The sequence below is a fragment of the Oncorhynchus clarkii genome, chromosome 16, assembly GCF_045791955.1.
Source record: "Oncorhynchus clarkii lewisi isolate Uvic-CL-2024 chromosome 16, UVic_Ocla_1.0, whole genome shotgun sequence".
In the NCBI taxonomy this organism is placed as follows: Eukaryota; Metazoa; Chordata; class Actinopteri; order Salmoniformes; family Salmonidae; genus Oncorhynchus; species Oncorhynchus clarkii.
In genome coordinates this window covers 54201835-54223502 of record NC_092162.1, presented here as the reverse complement: position 1 = coordinate 54223502, position 21668 = coordinate 54201835, and the positions used below count along the sequence as shown (strand labels likewise).

At 43.7% G+C, this 21668-nt stretch overlaps 1 protein-coding gene across 1 annotated transcript in view; it reads right to left on the bottom strand.

Moving 5' to 3' along the window:
• LOC139367350 (piezo-type mechanosensitive ion channel component 2) overlaps positions 1-21668 on the bottom strand; it is a 36688-nt gene that overhangs the window by 3371 nt on the left and 11649 nt on the right. Inside the window, exons 15-47 of the mRNA XM_071105555.1 lie at positions 18964-19112; positions 18400-18567; positions 17376-17417; positions 17059-17091; positions 16822-16949; positions 16473-16645; positions 16121-16297; positions 14142-14294; positions 13717-13917; positions 13369-13573; positions 13061-13162; positions 10042-10207; positions 9611-9854; positions 9218-9314; positions 8915-9074; positions 8694-8783; positions 8505-8587; positions 8401-8409; positions 8123-8188; positions 7791-7903; positions 7588-7708; positions 7419-7481; positions 7148-7314; positions 6840-7039; positions 6459-6620; positions 5936-6211; positions 5533-5791; positions 3930-4118; positions 3642-3843; positions 3361-3490; positions 3022-3169; positions 2690-2904; positions 2425-2583 (exon numbers count right to left, since the gene is read on the bottom strand). Of these exons, the coding sequence (XP_070961656.1) occupies positions 2425-2583; positions 2690-2904; positions 3022-3169; positions 3361-3490; positions 3642-3843; positions 3930-4118; positions 5533-5791; positions 5936-6211; positions 6459-6620; positions 6840-7039; positions 7148-7314; positions 7419-7481; positions 7588-7708; positions 7791-7903; positions 8123-8188; positions 8401-8409; positions 8505-8587; positions 8694-8783; positions 8915-9074; positions 9218-9314; positions 9611-9854; positions 10042-10207; positions 13061-13162; positions 13369-13573; positions 13717-13917; positions 14142-14294; positions 16121-16297; positions 16473-16645; positions 16822-16949; positions 17059-17091; positions 17376-17417; positions 18400-18567; positions 18964-19112 (4850 nt within the window). The remainder of the gene's footprint in view (positions 1-2424; positions 2584-2689; positions 2905-3021; positions 3170-3360; positions 3491-3641; positions 3844-3929; positions 4119-5532; positions 5792-5935; positions 6212-6458; positions 6621-6839; positions 7040-7147; positions 7315-7418; positions 7482-7587; positions 7709-7790; positions 7904-8122; positions 8189-8400; positions 8410-8504; positions 8588-8693; positions 8784-8914; positions 9075-9217; positions 9315-9610; positions 9855-10041; positions 10208-13060; positions 13163-13368; positions 13574-13716; positions 13918-14141; positions 14295-16120; positions 16298-16472; positions 16646-16821; positions 16950-17058; positions 17092-17375; positions 17418-18399; positions 18568-18963; positions 19113-21668) is intronic.

The window sequence follows — 21668 nt, the reverse complement described above, 5'->3', positions numbered from 1 at the left end:
ACCACTCCACACATTTCTTGGTAACAAACTATAGTTTTGGCAAGTCGGTTAGGACATCTACTTTGTGCATCAAAAGTCATTTTTCCAACAATTGTTTACTTATAATTCACTGTATCACAATTCCAGTGGGTCAGAAGTTTACCTACACTAAGTTCACTGTGCCTTTAAACAGCTTTGAAAATTCCCCAAAATTATGTCATGGCTTTAGAATCTTCTGATAGGCTAATTGACATAATTTTTTTATTTTTTATTTTTTTATTTCACCTTTACTTAACTAGGTAGGCCAGTTGAGAACAAGTTCTCATTTACAACTGCGACCTGGCCAAGATAAAGCAAAGCAGTGCAACACAAACAACAACACATGGAATAAACAAACGTACAGTCAATAACACAATAGAAAAAAAGTCTATATACAGTGTGTGCAAATGGCGTGAGGAGGTAAGGCAATAAACAGGCCACAGTAGCGAAGTAATTACAATTTAGCAAATGAACACTGGAGTGATAGATGTGCAGATGATGATGTGCAAGCAGAAATAGTGGCGTGCAAAAGAGAAAAAAGTTTTAAAAAACAATATGGGGATGAGGTAGGTAGATTGGACGGGCTATTTACAGATGGGCTGTGCACAGCTGCAGAGATCGGTTAGCTGCTGAGATAGCGGATGTTTAAAGTTAGTGAGGGAGATATAAGTCTCCAACTTCAGCGATTTTTGCAATTCTTTCCAGTCATTGGCAGCAGAGAACTGTAAGGAAAGGCGGACAAATTAGGTGTTGGCTTTGGGGATGACCAGTGAGATATACCTGCTGGAGCGCATGCTACGGGTGGGTGTTGTTATCGTGACCAGTGAGCTGAGATAAGGCAGAGCTTTACCAAGCAAAGACTTATAGATGACCTGGAGCCAGTGGACCTGGCGACGAATATGTAGCGAGGGCCAGCCGACGAGAGCATACAGGTCGCAGTGGTGGGTGGTATATGGAGCTTTGGTGACAAAACGGAATGCATTTGAGTCAATTGGAGGTGTACCTGTGGATGTATTTCAAGGCCTACCTTCAAACTCAGTGCCTCTTTGCTTGACATCATGGGAAAATCAAAAGATATCAGCCAAGACCTCAGAAAATAATTCTAGACCTCCACAAGTCTGGTTCATCCTTGGGAGCAATTTCCAAACGCCTGAAGGTACCACGTTCATCTGTACAAACAATAATACGCAAGTATAAACACCATGGGACCACGCAGCCGTCATACCGCTCAGGAATGAGACGTGTTCTGTCTCCTACAGATGAACGTACAATCATACTTTTTTGAGAAATGTCCTCTGGTCTGATGAAACAAAATTGGAACTGTTTGGCCATAATGACCATCGTTATGTTTGGAGGAAAAAGGGGGAGGAATGCAAGCCGAAGAACACCATTCCAACCGTGAAGCACGGGGGTGGCAGCATCGTGTTGTGGGGGTGCTTTGCTACAGGAGGGTCTGGTGCACTTCACAAAATAGATGACATCATGAGGGAGGAAAATTATGTGAATATATTGAAGCAACATCTAAAGACATCAGTCAGGAAATTAAAGCTTGATCACAAATGGGTCTTCCAAATGGACATTGACCCGAAGCATACTTGTGGCAAAATGGCTTAAGGGCAACAAAGTCAAGGTATTGGAGTGGCCATCACAAAGCCCTGACCTCAATCCCATAGACAATTTGTGGGCAGAACTGAAAAAGCGTGTGCGAGCAAGGAGGCCCGCAAACCCGACTCAGTTACACCAGCTCTGTCAGGAGGAATGGGCCAAAATTCACCCAACTTATTGTGGGAAGCTTGTGGAAGGCTACCCGAAACGTATGACCCAAGTTAAACAATTTAAAGGCAATGCTACCAAATACTAATTGAGTGTATGTAAACTTCTGACCCACAGGGTGTGTGATGAAAGAAATAAAAGCTGAAATAAATCATTCTCTATACTATTATTCTGACATTTCACATTCTTAAAATAAAGTGGTGATCCTAACTGACCTAAGCCAGGGAATTTGTACTCAAATTATCAGGAATTGTGAAAAACTGAGTTGAAATGTATTTGGCTAAGGTGTATGTAGACTTCCGACTTCAACTGTTCATTTAAAAACATGAACGTGTGTGTGTGTGTGTGTGTGTGTGTGTGTGTGTGTGTGTGTGTGTGTGTGTGTGTGTGTGTGTGTGTGTGTGTGTGTCTGTGTGTGTGTGTGTGTGCGCGCGTGCGCATGCGTGTGCGCGATCATGATGTTATCCGTCCCCATAGGAAGTACCACCCAGTTGACTACTGGAAGTCCTTAATGGTGCTGCCCATGTTAAAACAGGCTTTTGGGCCCTAGAGTCCTCACTATCTCTGTGGGACAACACTGGTATTATGGGATGTTCTGGCCTTTGTTAATCTATCATAGAGCATTGACTGTACCCTTGAAAGAGGAATAGGTTGAGGTAGTTATAGTTCTTGGTCAGGAAGTTTCCCAGCACACGATTTGGGTAGCCACACTTGATCTGGTAGGCTGAGAGGCCAAAGTAGATGCACTTCACAAAGTACCACAACTGTGCCACCTGGTTCATGTTGAACCTCCTAGAACACAAGAGAAGGACCATGAAAAAGGTCAATAAGCGGCTCCTTTTTTGATGGTTGCACATGTATTCACACTGTAATTAAATTAATGAACATTAACTCTGACCTCTCAGTCACCCCAGGGAGTATGAAAAACATCCAGAAGTGGATACCAAACACCAGCACCACTTGGAAGACACATTTTCCCACAAGGGTTTTGCGGAGATAGAGAGCACGGTCCACTATCATGGTCCCAAACTGGATGAGCAGCATGACCAGGAAGGCCGATGGGACCTGGTCCTCCCCAAGAGCATCTGTGATGTCAGCAGCAGCACTGTGTTTCTGTTCCGACACAAAAAGAAAACAGTGGAAAAAATCAACTTGAAACAAGTAGGCCAAATAGCTTTCCAAATTAAATTGTGACTCAAGACAGGTATTCTCTTTTTTCTCTTTTCTCACCCCAAAAGCCCAGTATCCAAATATTATGACAACGAAGTTGACCACGTCGATCAGAAACATGAGAGCGTAGACATCACACACTGGGCTGTACTCTGGGTGAATGATGTCATAGAAGAACTGCCTGATAGGTAGGTATATGTGTAGGGCACTGCGAAGACAAAAGACGACCATGACTGAAAATGTCCATTCATTTTTAAACCAGTACTTAAACATGCACTCATGTCCCGTCAAGTCCTGCCTCCAGTTTGTAAACTGCCAGTTATCACCGGGGATATGGAATGAAAGTAACAGAATACACCTACAATGAATATCCGTAAGTATAGAGTGCTAAATGCTCACACTTCTATGATAGCAGCTTTAGCCTCTAGCATCCTTTCTCTGATTAGCTTCTTGATCCTTTCCTTCCTGGTCAGGGGAACTTTATTGTGGTGCCTCTTCTTCGAGTGGCGCTTTTTGAGCTGCATATCATCTGCAAGAATATCACATTTACATCAAGATGCATTGTATATTCAGGTTGGGTAACATTTCCCATCTGTTCAGGCAACACCCCATTTCAACTATAATACCCTCTCAAACAAACTCATTAGTTCAGCACTGTTTAGTCTACTGAATGTATGTACCGTTTGTCTCAGTGGAGTTGGCTTTTCCCCGTCTACGAAACAAGGATGCAGTTGAGGCCTGTAGAGGAAGGAAGGGCAGTCTTCGCTTTGGCTGATCCCCTGCTTTGTCTCCTCCACTCATCTTCTTCTTCTCAGTCTTCTTCTTTAACTTCTTGAAGAAGTCCGGCATCTCAACCTCTTTGTTATCCCAAAGACCGTGACACTACGGAGAGAAGAAGAAGTTTTGCAAAATTGTGCTTTATTATCTTTTATATGATGTTCCACAGAAACCAGCATTCCCGTCAGTACCTTTAGAATGGAGCGATGGAAGAACAGAGCCAGGAGCTGTATCAAGTCAAAGAGAACGTAGCCATCTTTCTTCTCCACCCCAATGATGTTGGGCAGAGCAAAGGGCCGGTCCGCATTGATGCCTCGGTAGGCCGAGGTGGTCCAGGGGAAAAAGCCAAACTGGAAAAAATACTTGACCACCACAATCAGCTGGAAGAGATAGGAATCATCAATCACCCATACATAAAATGTATGCACGCATGACTGTAAGTCGCTTTGGATAAAAGTGTCTGCTAAATGGCATATATTGTTATATATAGACATACACACAACATTACCAAAAGTATGTGGACACCTGCTCGTCGAACATTTCATTCCGAAAGCATGGGCATTGATATGGAGTTGATAACCCTTTGCAACTATTACAGCCTCCAGTCTTCTGGGAAGGCTTTCCACTGGATGTTGGAACATTGCTGCGGGGACTTTCAATTCAGCTACAAGAGCATTAGTGAAGTCAGGCACTGATGTTGGGTGATTAGGCTTGGCTGGCAGTCGGTGTTCCAATTCATCCCAAAATTGTTCGATGGGGTTGAGGTCAACGCTCTGTGCAGGCCAGTCAAGTTCTTCCACACCGATCTCGACAAAACATTTCTGTATGAACCTCACTTTCTGGACTGTGGCATTGTCATGCTGAAACAGAAAATGGCCTTCCCTAAACTGTTCCCACAAAGTTGGAAGCACAGAATCGTAGAATGTCATTGTATGTTGTAGTGTTAAGATTTCCCTTCACTGGAACAAAGGGGCCTAAACCGAACCATGTAAAACAGCCCCAGACCATTATTCCTCCTCCACCAAACTTTACAGTTGGCACAATTCATTCGGGCATGTAGTGTTCTCCTGGCAGCCGCCAAACCCAGATTTGTCTGTCAGACTGCCAGATGGTGAAGCTTGATTCATCACTCCAGAGAACGTGTTTCCGCTGCAAGCTTTACACCACTCCAGCCGACGCTTGGCATTGCGCATGGTGATCTTAGGCTTGTCTGCGGCTGCTCGGCCATGGAAACCCATATGATGAAGCTCTCAACGAACAGTTCAAGTGCTGACATTGCTTCCAGAGGCAATTTAGAACTTGGTAGTGAGTGTTGCAACCGAGGACAGACGATTTTTACACACAATGCGCTTCAGCACTCGGCGGTCCCATTCTGTGAGCTTGTGTGGCCTACCGCTTCGCAGCTGAGACATTGTATAACTTAGACGTTTCCACTTCACAATAACAGCACTTGCAGTTAACCGGCGCAGCTCTAGCAGGGCAGAAATTTGACTAACTGAGTTGTTGGAAAGGTGGCCTCCTCTGACAGTGCCACATTGAAAGTCACTGGGTTCTTCAGTAAGGCCATTCTATGGCCAATGTTTGTCTATGGAGATTGCATGGCTTTGTCCTCGATTTTATACACCTGTCAGCAACGATATGGCTGAAATAGCCGAATCCACTCATTTGGAGAGGTGTTCACAAACTTTTGTATTTATAGTGTATATTATTTTTAATTAACCATCAATCTAAATAATCAACCAGCCAACCAATCAATCAACATATCACTTTATTGGGGGTGCCTGCTGTGCGTACCTCTGTGTAGATGATGGCTGCCATCCAGAAGCGCTTGGTTGGGCGTGGCACAGACAGCATGGCCCAGAGGAAGATAAGGATGGGCAGGATCAGACTGAGCAGCGAGGCCGACACCATGTGATTCAGGATGATCACAAAGTAGCACAGCATCTCTGACTTAGACACCATGGTGTTGTAAAGGGCAAACACCAGTCTCAGGTGTCTCGGGAGAGACTGGAAGAACTGATCAGACGCTTCAATTTCATCATTCCCAAACATACTGCAATAGAGGAGAATCACAGTACGTGAGAAAAATAGATTTTTTTTCTGATTCTCAACTTTACTATAAGGTACTGTGATACAACTGAATGGGTACACTTTGATTGTAACAAGAAAAACCAAGTCCCAATCTCCCATGACTGACTTGTTGAGCAGTAGCTCGCTGGCCGTGAGGTTCCTGGTCTCACTAAGAGTCCTGGAGGAGTCTGGGAAATCTTCGCTGTTCTCATCAAACTCCAGATAGTCCAGGGAGATGGATCCTGAAATCATCACAGCTTTTTCCCTCTCCTCCTCTTCTTCCTCCCTCCATTCCTCCTTCTCCATTCTATATTCCTCCTCCACTTTATATTCCCCCTCCTCTTCTTCATATGCATCCTCTCCTTCTTTACTGTCCTCCTTATTGGGAACAGTATCATCATGGCTGATGAAAAATGTAATTCAGAAAGAAAGATGGATATAAGATGGAGTCAAACAAACTATGAGTTTATAGAGGGGTATAGAAAGTTAGTAGATATGAAACCAAATATACAGCAAGTCAAATAAAATAATAGTTTATTTGTTGAGGAGGAGCTGGGAAAACGGCCACCTTCTCCATTGGCGCCATCTTGAATAATGGTGTACGGTATACAGAGCAGAGGAAACCATAAGTGCATAAGTGTCACCATCACCTTAGTGGAGGGTCTTCAGTGTCAAATGAGTCAAGGTCCAGGTTGGTAGTTTTCAGTAGTTTCCGTCTGAGTTGGTCGGCAGCGGCCTGGAGTATAGGAGGGTCATCCAGCTCATCCAGAGTGGGCTGACGAGACCCCAGCAGGGTCTCATCCGTCATGCAGCTAAGACATGATGACAGGGAAACATGTTGACCATCCTGGTCCTATGAAGCCATTCATAAAGCCTCCATAAAGAGGCTATAATGCAGAATAGCATAATAGTAGAAATACTCAATAATGCATTTAAAACTGATCGGTTCTGTATAATACATGCAGCCTGCTAATGGAATAGGTAACGAATTTCACAAATGAATGAATCAAGACTCTGTAGGTGATGCTGACCTGGACAAGCTGCTACCCCAGGAGATTTTGGAGTGGGTGTGTTTCAACGTGGAGTAACCTCGTGCTGATGACGGCACAGGTGGAGGGGAGGAGACAGGGGGAACTATGTCTTCCTGGTCTTCCAGGGAGGCCAGGGTGTTCTGTCTGGACATCCAGTTCTCATAGAAGCGCTTCACGCTCTCCTGTGACACCTCTTTCCCCTGTAAAAGGAACACTTTTATTTTTGTCAACACTGCAGGGAGGACATAACTTAAAACAGGGTTTTACAAGTGAAATGACATATCCCCTGTGGATGAATGTTACTTCACCTTCTTCTGTTGCTGGCCTAGAAGAGCCCTTTCAAAACGTAGCACTTTGGAGATGTCCAGACCATCTTTGCAGAAGGAGTTCAGGCCCTCAGTGAGGTCATCCAGAAGGGACAGGATAAACACCCATAAAAACTTGAGTGAGTCGATAATCCTCTGAAATATATTTTCTGTGAGAAGACAGAAACATTGTATCAAGTTAGTGGCAGTACACAGACTTCTATAGTTATTCTACTGTATATCCATGAAGGGTCTGTTGAGGTGGAATGTTGACCTTTCTCCTCCACTTCATTTTCCTCTTCCAACTCATCCTCACTAGACTCGTCCCTCTCAATGCCTTGGATCAGACAATTAAAATCATGATGACACAAAACAACACATGAGTTATTCTGTCTCTATGACAGAATTACGCAAACAGTCCCATACAAACCAGACCCTCTTACCTTGCTGTCTCTTCAGCTGTCTCTTTGCCCTCCTCTTCTCCTCTTTTTTCATCTTCAACTCTTCTTTTCTGTGCAAATTTAGGGCTGCTTTTGAGCTTGTGACCCATGCCTCATAGGCTAACTGTGGAGAAAGGAGGCACATTCAACAACGTACCCTAACACTATTTTACAACTCCTTGTAGTTTGTCTTCTTTGTCCCTCACCTGAAAAGCAGATTTCTTCTTTGTTAGTGTCTCTTCCTCTTTCTTTTCCTGGACTTCCTCCTCTTCCTCTTCACTGTCACTCTCAAATAGATGGTAGCCACAGTTGTTTTCAACTGGAGGAAAGACAGAAGTGTGAAACAACAAAGACATGAACTCCTGCTCATTCTACTTTAAACTATTGCAGTATGTGAACTGTTTTAAACACTTAAATTTCCTTGAGTTTGAATAAAAAAATGACAATTCATAATGAGATTGAACCATATCCCCTATTGAAGTTCTGTTTGTAATTGAACAAATCTGAATCTTATTACTTAGGTTTATGGAACACTTACCACCAGGCCGTGAAACCCATGGTCTCCACCATTTCTCCTGATCATTCTCTGCCTTCTCAATTTCACCTGGAAAACATATTCCCCCATTCATCCCATCCCTCCATCATAAATGTATCCTTTCATTCAGTGAGACTGAGAAGAATAATGAGTTGAGTCTCCCCCACCTTAGAATGTAAAGCGATTTGAGCAGTTTTAATAGTCTAGTGCTATTGAATCTAATATTAAAGCTGGAGGTAAACATTGCCCCTAACCACAGAGCTAGGATCAAACTATCTTACCTCCCAATTCTAGTAGGGGTAAATACAAATATCAGAGTATACGTTTAAGAACGGACCCTTCGTCAGTGGTTATGGACAACTTCTACTAGCTCCATGACGCTCACCCTTTGGCACTATATCAGTAGGGGGCGCTGCTACGTCTCCTTGGCCAGGCTTACTCTTCTGTTTGGATTTGATCTTCTCCATCCTAGAGGAAGGGTTCAACACAGTGAATTAAAACAATGCAACAATAGCAAACCCCTTTGACTGAACACTAGATGAGAACAAACAAACTGCTGTGGCATAAGTCTTACTGCTTCTTCAGCGTCTCCACAGACTTCTTCTCCATCTCCAGTCTTGCAGCAACCAGTTTCTTCACTTTGGCTTCAAAGAGCTCAGCACCCCTTGAAATATGAAAGAAAAACAACCTATGTGGTCATACATTCAGCTGGTTCCATTCAATAGATTAATAAACCGTCATCTCAAAACTTTACTGGTAAGGAAGTGGTCAGGTCAGAAACTAGATAATTCTAACCTGGAGGCCAGGATCTTGGAGGCCTTGAGGTCAGACACCACATACAGGAAGTAGTAGCTGAGGAAAACCCTCCTCTGAGCCAGGAGCACGGTGAAGCAGATCGCATCCCACACGATGCCCGCCTCCCCCTCCGGCAGCTCACACTCATCATCAGGAGCAGCTGGGGAACACACACATATACACATATGTAAGCACACACGCAGGTGTGCACGTAGCTAAACACACACAGACACAGATAGAACAGGCTACATAAATGCACAACAACACACACAGTGTGTTAATGTGATTATCAGTCACACTTACGGAGATCATAGCCTTTGATTGTACAGACCATGCTGAAGGCCTGAATTAGCCAGCAACCATTCTTCAACAGGCTGTCCAGATAAGCACATGAGCCAAGCTGTGGACACACATACAGCAAGACAGATAGCTCAGAGGAGACAGAAGACGGGACATGAGACACTGATAGTCAGTAAGTGAAGCTGTTACATTAGCATCAAAGAATGAAGACTAGATTAGTGCAGTAACACAGAGCAGGCTGTTAGCATTGATGAGTGATTAAAACCAACTGTGTTATTAGCATAATACAATGTGGTACACATAGTATATGAATGAAAAATCCCTTTCAGCAACGAGGATAGGCTAGGTTTGAGGATAGGCTAGCTGAGACGGTGAGTGATTAGCTGGCTAACATACAGATAGCAGGTTCTTCATGCCGATGACAAAACAGGTGTAACCGATGAGCCAGTCCCAGAGCCTGAGGATGTATCGTACAGGCTGCATGAGCAGGCTGCCCCCGAACAGCATGAAGTAGAAGCAGGCTAGCAGGTAGCCCAGGCAGAAGATGTTAATGCGGGTGGTGCCTGTGATGAAGATGAGGCACAGCACCAGCCAGAAGAAGTAGCTGAACACAAACACCTTGACCATGTCCAGGTAGGACCTGAGGGAAGGAGAGACATCCATATTACCAATTGAGTAGGTGCAGGAGTTTTTCTATACCATGTAACCAGGCTGGGAAAAATTCTGGGCCGTAGTGGTAGGCTGTAAGTTGTTTCATGAAAACTATAAAAGAGTTGTCTAAAGCACTTACAGATCTGCGGCCACGCTAGCTTAGAGAGTCCACTGACCTGCAGTGGAGGAAGTTGTTGACAGGGATGTACTGGTTGAAGGAGCGTGGGTCCAAGCTGCGGCTGATCTCCACGTTCTCCCCGCCCATAAGGCGCACCGCGGCACGGTTCTCCTCCTCAAACACCTTCCACTGCAGCGATGAGCACATGAGCAGGAGGTGGTCGTCTGGACACGCAGAAAAACAAAATGGCTGCCTTGATCACTTACACCACATGACCAGAAGTATGTGGAAAACTTGCCCGTCAAACATCTCATTCCAAAATCATGGACATTAATACTGAGTTGGTCCTTCCTTTGCTGCTATAACAGACTCCACTCTTTTGGGAAGGCTTTCCCCTAGATGTTGGAACATTGATACGAAGACTTGCTTCAATTCAGATCACGAGAATTAGTGAGGTCGGGCACTGATGTTGGGCGATTAGGCCTGGCCAGTTCAAATTCATCCCAATTCGTTCCAATTCATACCAAAGGTGTTCGATAGGGTTGAGGTCGGGGTTCTGTGCAGGCCAGTCAAGTTCTTCCACACCGATCTTGACAAACCATTTCTGTATGGACCTCACTTTGTGCATTGTCATGCTGAAGCAGAAAAAGGCCTTCCCCAAACTATTGCCACAAAGTTGGAAGCACAGAATCGTATACAATGTATGCCCTAGCATTAAGATTTCTCGTCACTGGATCTAAGGGGCCCAGCCCAAACTATGAAAAACAGCTGCAGACCATTATTCCTGCTCCACCAAACTTTGAGCAGGTAGCGTTTTCCTGGCATCTGCCAAATCCAGATTTGTCAATCAGACTGCCAAATGATGAAGCGTGCTTCATCACTACAGAGAACTTGTTTCCACTGCTCCAGAGTCCAATGGCGGTGAACTTTGCACCACTCCAGTTGCCGATTACATTGCTCATGGTGATCTTAGGCTTGTCTGCGGCTGCTCGTCCATGGAAGCCCCTTTCATGAAGCTCCCGATGAACAGTTATTGTGCTGACATTGCTTCCAGAGGCAGATTGTAACTCGGTAGTGAGTGTTGCAACTGAGGACAGACAATTGTTTGATGCACTATGCACTCGGCGGTCCCGTTCTGTGATCTTGTTGTTCTTAGACATTTCCACTTCACAATAACAGCACTTACAGTTGACCAGGGGAGAAATTCACGAACTGACTTGTTGAAAAGTGGCATCCTATGACGGTGCCAAGTTCAAAGTCACAGAGCTCTTCAGTAAGGCCATTTTACTGCCAACGTTTGTCTATGGAGATTGCATGGCTGTCAGCAACGGGTCTGGCAGAAATAGCCGAAACCAGTAATATATCTATAGTGTATGTAGGAGATAAAAATTGATGTTGTATGAATGGATTTACATTACACACTATATACAGGGCATTCGGAAAGTATTCAGACCACTTGACTTTCTTTTGTTACCTTTACAGCCTTATTCTAAAATGTACTAAATTGTTGTTTTTTTCTCAACAATCTCACCAAACAAAAACAGGTTTGTAGAATTTTTAGCAAATTCATAAAAAATGAAAACTGTACTATCACATTTACATACGTTTTCAGACCCTTTACTCAGTACTTTGTTGAATCACATTTTGGCAGCGATTACAGCCTTGAGTCTTCTTGAGTATGATGCTACAAGATTGGCACACCTGTTATTGGGGAGTTTATCCCATTCTTCTCTGCAGATCCTCTCAAGCTCTGTCAGGTTGGAGGTGGAGCGCTGCTGCACAGCTATTTTTAGGTCTTTCAGGTCTCTCAGGTAAGTCTGGTTCTGGCTGGGCCACTCAAGGACATTCAGAGACTTGTCCCGAAGCCACTCCTGTATTGTTTTGGCAGTGTGCTTAGGGTTGTTGTCCTATTGGAAGGTGAACCTTCGCCCCAGTCTGAGGTCCTGAGTGCTCTGGAGCAGATTTTCATCAAGGATCTCTATGTACTTTGCACCTTTCATCTTTCCCTTGATCCTGACTAGTCTCCCAGTCCCTGCTGCTGAACAACATCCCCACAGCATGATGCCGCCACCACCATTTATTTAACCTTTATTTAAGTCAGTTAAGAACAGTTAAGACGCTTGGCATTCAGGACAAAGAGTTCAATCTTGGTTTCATCAGACCAGAGAATCTTGTTTCTCATGGTCTGAGAGTCCTTTAGGTGCGTTTTGGCAAACTCCAAGCGGGCTGTCATGTGCCTTTTACTGAGGAGTGGCTTCCGTCTGGCCACCCTACCATAAAGGCCTGATTGGTGGAGTGGTACAGAGAAGGTTGTCTATCTGGAAGGTTCTCCCATCTCCATCAGGATCTTGGTCACCTCCTTGACCAAGGCCCTTCTCCCCTGCTCAGTTTGGCCGGATGGCCAGCTCTAGGAAGAGTCTTGGTGGTTCCAATCTTCTTTCATTTAGGAATGATGGAGGCCACTGTGTTCTTGGGGACCTTCAATGCTGCAGACATTTTTTTGGTACCCTTCCCCAGATCTGTTCCTCGACACAATCCTGTCTCGGGGCTCTACGGACAATTCCTTCGACCTCATGGCTTGTTTTTTTCTCTGACATGCACTGTCAACTGTGGGACCTTACCTGTATATAGACAGGCATGTGCCTTTCCAAATCATGTCCACTCAATTGAATTTACCACAGGTGGACTCCAATCAAGTTGTAGAAACATCTCAAGGATGATCAATGGAAACAGGATGCACCTGAGCTCAATTTAGAGTCTCATACCAAGGGTCTGAATACTTATGTAAATAAGGTATTTTTGTTTTTTATTTGTAATACATTTGCTGAAATAAAAATAAACTGTTTTCGCTTTGTTATTATGTGGTAGATTGATCAGGACTTTTTTTAATGAATCCATTTTAAAATAAGGCTGTAAGGGGACTGAATACTTTCCAAATGCACTGCATAGTAGACAATGGCCTGAATCCTTGAGATATGCATTCATACTTTTATGTAAATCAAGAAAGATTGTCAATAGGAGATTTCCCCCAAATTACTGAAATTGGAAATTGCTGGGATGAAGACAGAGAGACTCACAGAAAATGAAGTATGGGGCAGGACGCATGGCGAAGTCAGGCAGATAAAGCCACTTGATGAGGTTGGAGGTCAGGGCCTGACTGGAGGTCCTCCATGGATAATCTGACAGATAGAGGAGAAAATTAAGAAAGCAGTGATAGAAACTATTTACTATTCTATCACAGGGTAACTGCACATGTTTTTAATGGCAGTAACTCTAGAATGAGGCCTATGTCATATGCAATCGTGTGACTCAAATCCTAATCACACATCAATTATGGTGTAGTTACTACTGAAGTACATTGTAATCTCCAGATATCTCTCCTTACCGACACAGAGAGCGGGAGGGATGCCGATACAGAGCAGGTACTGCAGCACCATGAGTCCTGCAGTGAAGCAGCAGTACTTAGGCCACACCTCCCCTATTGCCTTCCTGCGTCGTCGTGACAGAACAGCCATCAGAGCACAGGAGTGCAGCAGCGCATAGAAATCCATCCGTTGGCCAATCACATTCACCGCCACCACAAAGCACACCTGAGGGACAGGAAGACCATCTCAAAGAGCTATGCAACCACTGTGACATGATGATCCTTCAAAATGAAAACAAATAGATTAATAGCACAACATCTCGAATGGAAGCACCAGTAAAAGAGCTATATTGGTTGTAGCTACTCTACCTCCAGGCCAAACTTGTAGAAGAAGTAGTTGATGAAGTACTTGATGCAGGGCAGGATACCTTGGTCCAGGTGCTGGCGTGTGATGCCTTGGAAGATGATGCTGAAGGTGGGGACCTTGAGGTCATTGTGGAGGCGATAGTAGAGCTGGTGTCTATGGACCGTCACCTCAAACACCAGCAGCCCCAGCACCATCAGGTGGTTCTGACATCAAAGAAAAACACAACCAAAGAAAACTCAGACGATAGAACCACAGATTAATGAAGCTACCACACTAATAATAGGATATTCATTTATATGTACCATACTTACCATTATGTATTAATCTGTTATTAAAATGCATACATCTCAATATCTCTCTTTCAATGGTTTTCATGGCATCAATATTACTAAATAACCACAGACACTGAGTGAAAAGCTTGTCTTACCCTGAGACAGGGCAGGATCCTGTCTTCACACTTGCGCAGCTCTCCACACCATATGGCTGGGTCAACAGGCTTCACATAAAGCACAGACCTCCTCAGCAGCTCTGCCATGTTCCCCTCCAGCTCCAGCCCTGTCCCATTAACTGACACCAGGCTCTGCACAAACAGAGATGCATACTACTGTAAATGTAGATAGTCACACACACACACATACATGCACGCACGCACGCACACACACACGAAAACATGACATACAGTGCCTTGCGAAAGTATTCGGCCCCCTTGAACTTTGCGACCTTTTGCCACATTTCAGGCTTCAAACATAAAGATATAAAACTGTATTTTTTTGTGAAGAATCAACAACAAGTGGGACACAATCATGAAGTGGAACGACATTTATTGGATATTTCAAACTTTTTTAACAAATCAAAAACTGAAAAATTGGGCGTGCAAAATTATTCAGCCCCTTTACTTTCAGTGCAGCAAACTCTCTCCAGAAGTTCAGTGAGGATCTCTGAATGATCCAATGTTGACCTAAATGACTAATGATGATAAATACAATCCACCTGTGTGTAATCAAGTCTCCGTATAAATGCACCTGCATTGTGATAGTCTCAGAGGTCCGTTAAAAGCGCAGAGAGCATCATGAAGAACAAGGAACACACCAGGCAGGTCCGAGATACTGTTGTGAAGAAGTTTAAAGCCGGATTTGGATACAAAAAGATTCCCCAAGCTTTAAACATCCCAAGGAGCACTGTGCAAGCGATAATATTGAAATGGAAGGAGTATCAGACCACTGCAAATCTACCAAGACCTGGCCGTCCCTCTAAACTTTCAGCTCATACAAGAAGAAGACTGATCAGAGATGCAGCCAAGAGGCCCACTCTGGATGAACTGCAGAGATCTACAGCTGAGGTGGGAGACTCTGTCCATAGGACAACAATCAGTCGTATATTGCACAAATCTGGCCTTTATGAATAGAGTTGCAAGAAGAAAGCCATTTCTTAAAGATATCCATAAAAAGTGTTGTTTAAGGTTTGCCACAAGCCACCTGGGAGACACACCAAACATGTGGAAGAAGGTGCTCTGGTCAGATGAAACCAAAATTGAACTTTTTGGCAACAATGCAAAACGTTATGTTTGGCGTAAAAGCAACACAGCTCATCACCCTGAACTCACCATCTCCACTGTCAAACATGGTTGTGGCAGCATCATGGTTTGGGCCTGCTTTTCTTCAGCAGGGACAGGGAAGATGGTTAAAATTGATGGGAAGATGGATGGAGCCAAATACAGGACCATTCTGGAAGAAAACCTGATGGAGTCTGCAAAAGACCTGAGACTGGGACGGAGATTTGTCTTCCAACAAGACAATGATCCAAAACATAAAGCAAAATCTACAATGGAATGGTTAAAAAATAAACATATCCAGGTGTTAGAATGGCCAAGTCAAAGTCCAGACCTGAATCCAATCGAGAATCTGTGGAAAGAACTGAAAACTGCTGTTCACAAATGCTCTCCATCCAACCTCACTGAGCTCGAGCTGTTTTGCAAGGAGGAATGGGAAAAAATTTCAGTCTCTCGATGTGCAAAACTGATAGAGACATACCCCAAGCAACTTACAGCTGTAATCGCAGCAAAAGGTGGCGCTACAAAGTATTAACTTAAGGGGGCTGAATAATTTTGCACGCCCAATTTTTCAGTTTTTGATTTGTTAAAAAAGTTTGAAATATCAAATAAATGTCGTTCCACTTCATGATTGTGTCCCACTTGTTGATTCTTCACAAAAAAATACAGTTTTATATCTTTATGTTTGAAGCCTGAAATGTGGCAAAAGGTCGCAAAGTTCAAGGGGGCCGAATACTTTCGCAAGGCACTGTAATTCCCTTACAAGCCAACCATTACCAAGTAGATATAGATGCTGCAGAATAATTAATTTTCAGTATTTGGTCAGCGTTTTGCATTCTAGCGGTAAGTGAACTCACAGTGGTACAGTTGGAGGAGTACTCCAGAGGTTTGATGACCTTGAGCTGGTACAGCATCTTACACACCACCATGACACAGGCCCAGACTGAGGACACACTGGAGGCGATGGGGCGGAGCCGGGGGAAGGGCAGGGCAAAGGCCCACAGTACCAGAAACAGGAAGTTCATCAGAGACACCTTGGGCAAAGGAACGCAAAGCATGAAAGCACATGTTTAGTGCAGACCCCCTACACAGCATTTGTGGTGAAATCAGTGCAGTGTAAATGCAGTAGATGCACTATAAAAGGTACTCTAAATGGGGTCAAGGTACAATGACAACATGGCGTTTCAGGGTCACATAAAGACATCTGACCTCTTGCAGGGACACCCAGATAATGCCGGTAGAAACGATCTTGAGGCTGTGGAGCTCCAGCAGCCTCCAACTTATCTCTTGAGCCCGCTGGAAGACAGCCAGAGCCTGGAGCAGCAGCAGGCCAGCCCGGTCCACCATCAATCCCCACTGGGTCAGACGCTCCTCTGGGGCGCCTAGCGGGCACAACAAGGACAGCAGACTCAGGGTCAGATAAAAGATGTGATATGCTGTGCTCGATTTCACAGACTGTTCTGTTTATGTAGCATATTTGTTTGTATTGTCTATGTGCTGTTAAAATGAGCTTTCTTCTGGTACAGTGAATTGGAATCTGAATCTCAGTGGCACACACCTGTTCCCTCCCGGTCCTCCTCAGATTTCTTCTCTGATGAGGCAGACAGTCCATCACTGTCCAACGTGTGCTGACTCCCCACACGTCCTGACTCCTCACTCATCTGCTTTCTCTGCTCCTTCGCCATCCTAGCAGGGAGACGGTAGGCAAGTCATATAATAAGTAATACACTATATACAGTACATACGGTATAACAATGATACAATACATGCAAATGAAGGAAATGTAAAAATGTACCGTTTCTGTAACTTTTCAATGTTTTCTTTAATTCTGATGAAAGATACAAATCAGTTAAACATTGTACTTAGAGTACTAACATTCTTTTAAATTATCTGAAAAATATTACGTTGCCATTTTTAAGAATTCGTAATGGACTGATGGAATGAAATGATATCACCCAAATATATTTTTGCAACACATTATCAAAGCATGAGCTTGACTCCTTTTTTATACTTTACGTTTGCCCAACTAAGGGTGTTTAAGATTTCTGAAACACTGGGCAAACCACGGTGTGTGAAGCATGCCATTCACAGAGACAGAAATGCAGCTCTTACATGTCAGCTATCACATTGACTGATTTTCTCAGCTCTTCCTCTCTGGATGAAGAGAGATGGACAGAATAGATGACACACAACGTAGAGATGAGTGGAGAATGACAGCATGATTTTCCAAAGAAATAAACATAATTGGAGCAATCAGATCATTACATTAATTTTCTCTGTTTTCAATTTTTAGATTTATACTGATAATGCCATTGTACATCTTTTTTTATTAAAGGCCCAGCGTAGTCAAAAACGTTATTAAATATATTTCCACAATATGAGGTTGGAATAATGCCGTGAAATTGTGAAAATTATGATAATGCCCATTTAGTGTAAGAGCTGTTTGAGAAGACCACCTGAAATTTCAACCTGTTTTGGTGGGAAGACATCACTAGAGACGGTAAATTAGTTAATAGACCAATAAGAAAGAGCTTGTTTTCTGTTTTCCCCTCCCCACTCAGACCACTCCCAGACAGTCATAGCAAAATTATTGCTTGAGAAATTGTTCTTTAATAAGAAGCTTTTTTTGCTTCTTGTTGACCATTTTCATTGAAAAAAGGTACTTAATTGTTACACAGAAATTATTTGATGTTGAGATGAAAACAGCTGCATTGAACCTTTAAGAAAATGCTAAAAATACCAGTTGGCATGAAAATGACATGAAAGGACCACTTTGATGGACTAGTAACAGTTCCCTCTTCCCTGATATAAAGCACATTATAAACTGGGTGGTTCAAACCCTGAATGCTGATTGGCTGAATGCCATGGCATATCAGACCGTATACGTTGTATGACAAAACATTTGTTTTTACTCTTCTAATTATGTTGGTAACCAGTTTATTATAGCAATAAGGCACCTCCGGGTTTTGTGGTATATTGCAAATATACCACAGCTAAGGGCTGTACCCAGGCACTCCACCCTTGCGTTGTGTGTAAGAACAGCCCTTAACCATGGTATATTTTCCATATACCATACTGTCCAACGGGTCTTATTGCTTAAGTATCCCAGGGGTTGTGATCAGGTTAGCTGTCCAACCTGGTTTGTCCCTGGCGGACAGGTATGTTGTCCAGTTTGGTGAGCTCCAGGAAGTCCTGGTTGAAATAGTGCAGCTGCAGGATGCAGGCCAATAGGAAGGCTGCAGGGAGGAGGATCCGAGCAAACAGCTCCACAGTGTCGTACTGCTCCAACCCCAGATCACGGAGACTAGAGGACAGAGGACAGGGACAACACTGAGCACCTAACGTCTACCAGTGGTGTTAACGGTACTAATGAAATGACATCAGACACATAGGAACCATATGTTTGATGTATTTTGTACCATTCCACTGATTCCGCTCCAGCCATTACCAAGAGCCCATGCTCCCCAATTAAGGTGCCAGCAACCTCCTGGGATGCCTACAGTATGTTATTAGTCATGGATCATCAGGGAGACTTTCAGACACAGGGTACAAGATATGTGGAATTTCTGGCCAATGAATGACTCAATGAATCAATTAACACTGTAGCACTTTAAAGTCTTGGGGTGACTCCAACAATATGGAGGCATAAGAAGCACTGTGAATGTATAGTGTTGGCCACAGTGCCACCATACACACTCACCCTTCCTCAGACATGCCCATGATCTGTCTGAACAGGCCAGACACTGTCTTAAACTGGTACATGTAGATGGCTATCAGGACGACCATGGAGTAGCCCACCACCACCGCCCAAAAGTACTTCAGCACTCGCCTCCACACGTCATAACGGATCTGAGGAACGGTAACATCGATACCATGATGATCAAGGTCAAATCACTCTACAAATACTAATCACAGGGAGCAATGTTATTTTATAAAGATCATTCAAGCACTCTGATTTCCCTCAATTACTACACACATTTCATGACAACAGGCACAAAATAAGTTGTCTTTTCAAACCCATTTATCATCGCAGTCTTCGAGAGAAACACTCTTTTCACACCACTTCGATACGGCTACACTCTTAGAATAAAGGGTTATTTGCGGGGGGGATAGGGTTCTACTAAGAACTGTTTTGATCTGAAGAACCCTTTTAAGAAGACAAGGGTCCTTTGTAAGGCCTTTAATAGGCTGACCACACCGCAAGCATCGCGTGCACGAGCGTTGCAAAATAAATGTAGGAATCTATGTTATTCAATTATTGCGCCCACACTGCTCGCGCGCGTCAACAAGCGTCTGCGTTGCCAAGGGCTAAAATAGAAATCATTCCTATTTCTGACACAGATCACACTGCAAGTCCTGCCTCTCCCATCTCCTCATTGGTTTATAGAAGCAGGTACCCACGTGCCATCTCCTCATTGGTTATACCCACGTGGGTGATTGAAAGACGAACTTTGTTGCCGGTCATTGTGGTAATACTATGAAAGTTTAGCCATACATGTTTAATGCTTTTCGACCTGTCCCCAAATTAATGTAATTGGTTCAGAGTTTGTTTTGATATTTTAACCTGTGTGTCGTGATCGCGTTTGGTGTGGGGGGACAAAATAAATGTATGCACGATGGCGCACGCGCGCAGTTGGTTTGGGTTCCGTGTTACACGGAACTGAATGCAGGTTGCAGGTAAGGATCCAACCCTTTTTATCCATCTTCGCATAAAATGACATACCCAAATCTAACTGCCTGTAGCTCAGGACCTGATGCAAGGATATGAATATTCTTGATACCATTTTAATGGAAACACTTTGAAGTTTGTGGAAATGTGAAGTTAATGTAGGAGAATATAACACACTAAATCTGGTGAAAGATAATACAAAAATCCTGTAGAGGTTAACACAGGGGCAAAGATCCTGTAGAGGTTAACAATTCCTAACTCTGATTCCAATAGGAATTACACATCACTTTGCAAGCCAGCATAACGTGACTTGCAGGCCTGATATGGCAACATCACTATGTTAGGGTATTATTAGCCCCTCAAATAAAGGCCTTATGATATATGTAATGTATTATCATAAATAATGCAATTGTAAAGGCTAATAAGGCTGTTGGAACCGCTCATAGCGGGTTCTAAGAAGAACCCTCCTAAGATAAAAGGGTTCTCGGTAGAACCCTTCACAGACAGTTCTAGGAAGTACCTTTCGATGATAACCGCTTTATAATGGGTTCCCTTCATTCAGGGTTCTAGGTAGAACCATACACAGGGGGTTCTTTGAAGAACCCTATATAGAGGATTCTAGATAGAACCCTCTGCAAAGGGTTCTACACAGCATTAAAAAAGGTTCCCCTACGGGGACAAACCGAAGAGCCCCTTATGGTTCTACTTAGCCCCTTTTTTTCTAAGAGTGTACGACCGGAAGTTACTTTTTTAGCAGGTTAGGAAAACTTACGCATTAGGTTGGGAGAATTAACTTAGCAGGTTAGAAGAATTAGGTTAAGGCTAGGAAAAGGGTTAGGGTTAGCGAAAATGCTCTGCTAACCTGCTACGAAAATCACTTCCAGTCGTAGCTGTATCAAAGTGGTGTGAAAATAATGTGTCCCCTGTCTTCATATGTTAATTACACATTCACAATTTATTTACATAATAATAACTAAATTATTAAATGTAATGCAGCAATATGCACAATATATACACTGCTCAAAAAAATAAAGGGAACACTAAAATAACACATCCTAGATCTGAATGAATGAAATATTCTTATTAAATACTTTTTTCTTTACATAGTTGAATGTGCTGACAACAAAATCACACACAAATTATCAATGGAAATCAAATTTATCAACCTATGGAGGTCTGGATTTGGAGTCACACTCAAAATTAAAGTGGAAAACCACACTACAGGCTGATCCAACTTTGATGTCCTTAAAACAACAAGCCTCCATGTGCCTGTATGACCTCCCTACAACGCCTGGGCATGCTCCTAATGAGGTGGCGGGTGGTCTCCTGAGGGATCTCCTCCCAGACCTGGACTAAAGCATCCGCCAACTCCTGGACAGTCTGTGGTGCAACGTGGCGTTGGTGGATGGAGCGAGACATGATGTCCCAGATGTGCTCAATTGGATTCAGGTCTGGGGAATGGGCGGGCCAGTCCATAGCATCAATCCCTTCCTCTTGCAGGAACTGCTGACACACTCCAGCCACATGAGGTCTAGCATTGCCTTGCATTAGGAGGAACCCAGGGCCAACCGCACCAGCATATGGTCTCACAAGGGGTCTGAGGATCTCATCTCGGTACCTAATGGCAGTCAGGCTACCTCTGGCGAGCACATGGAGGGCTGTGCGGCCCCCCAAAGAAATGCCACCCCACACCATGACTGACCCACCGCCAAACCGGTCATGCTGGAGGATGTTGC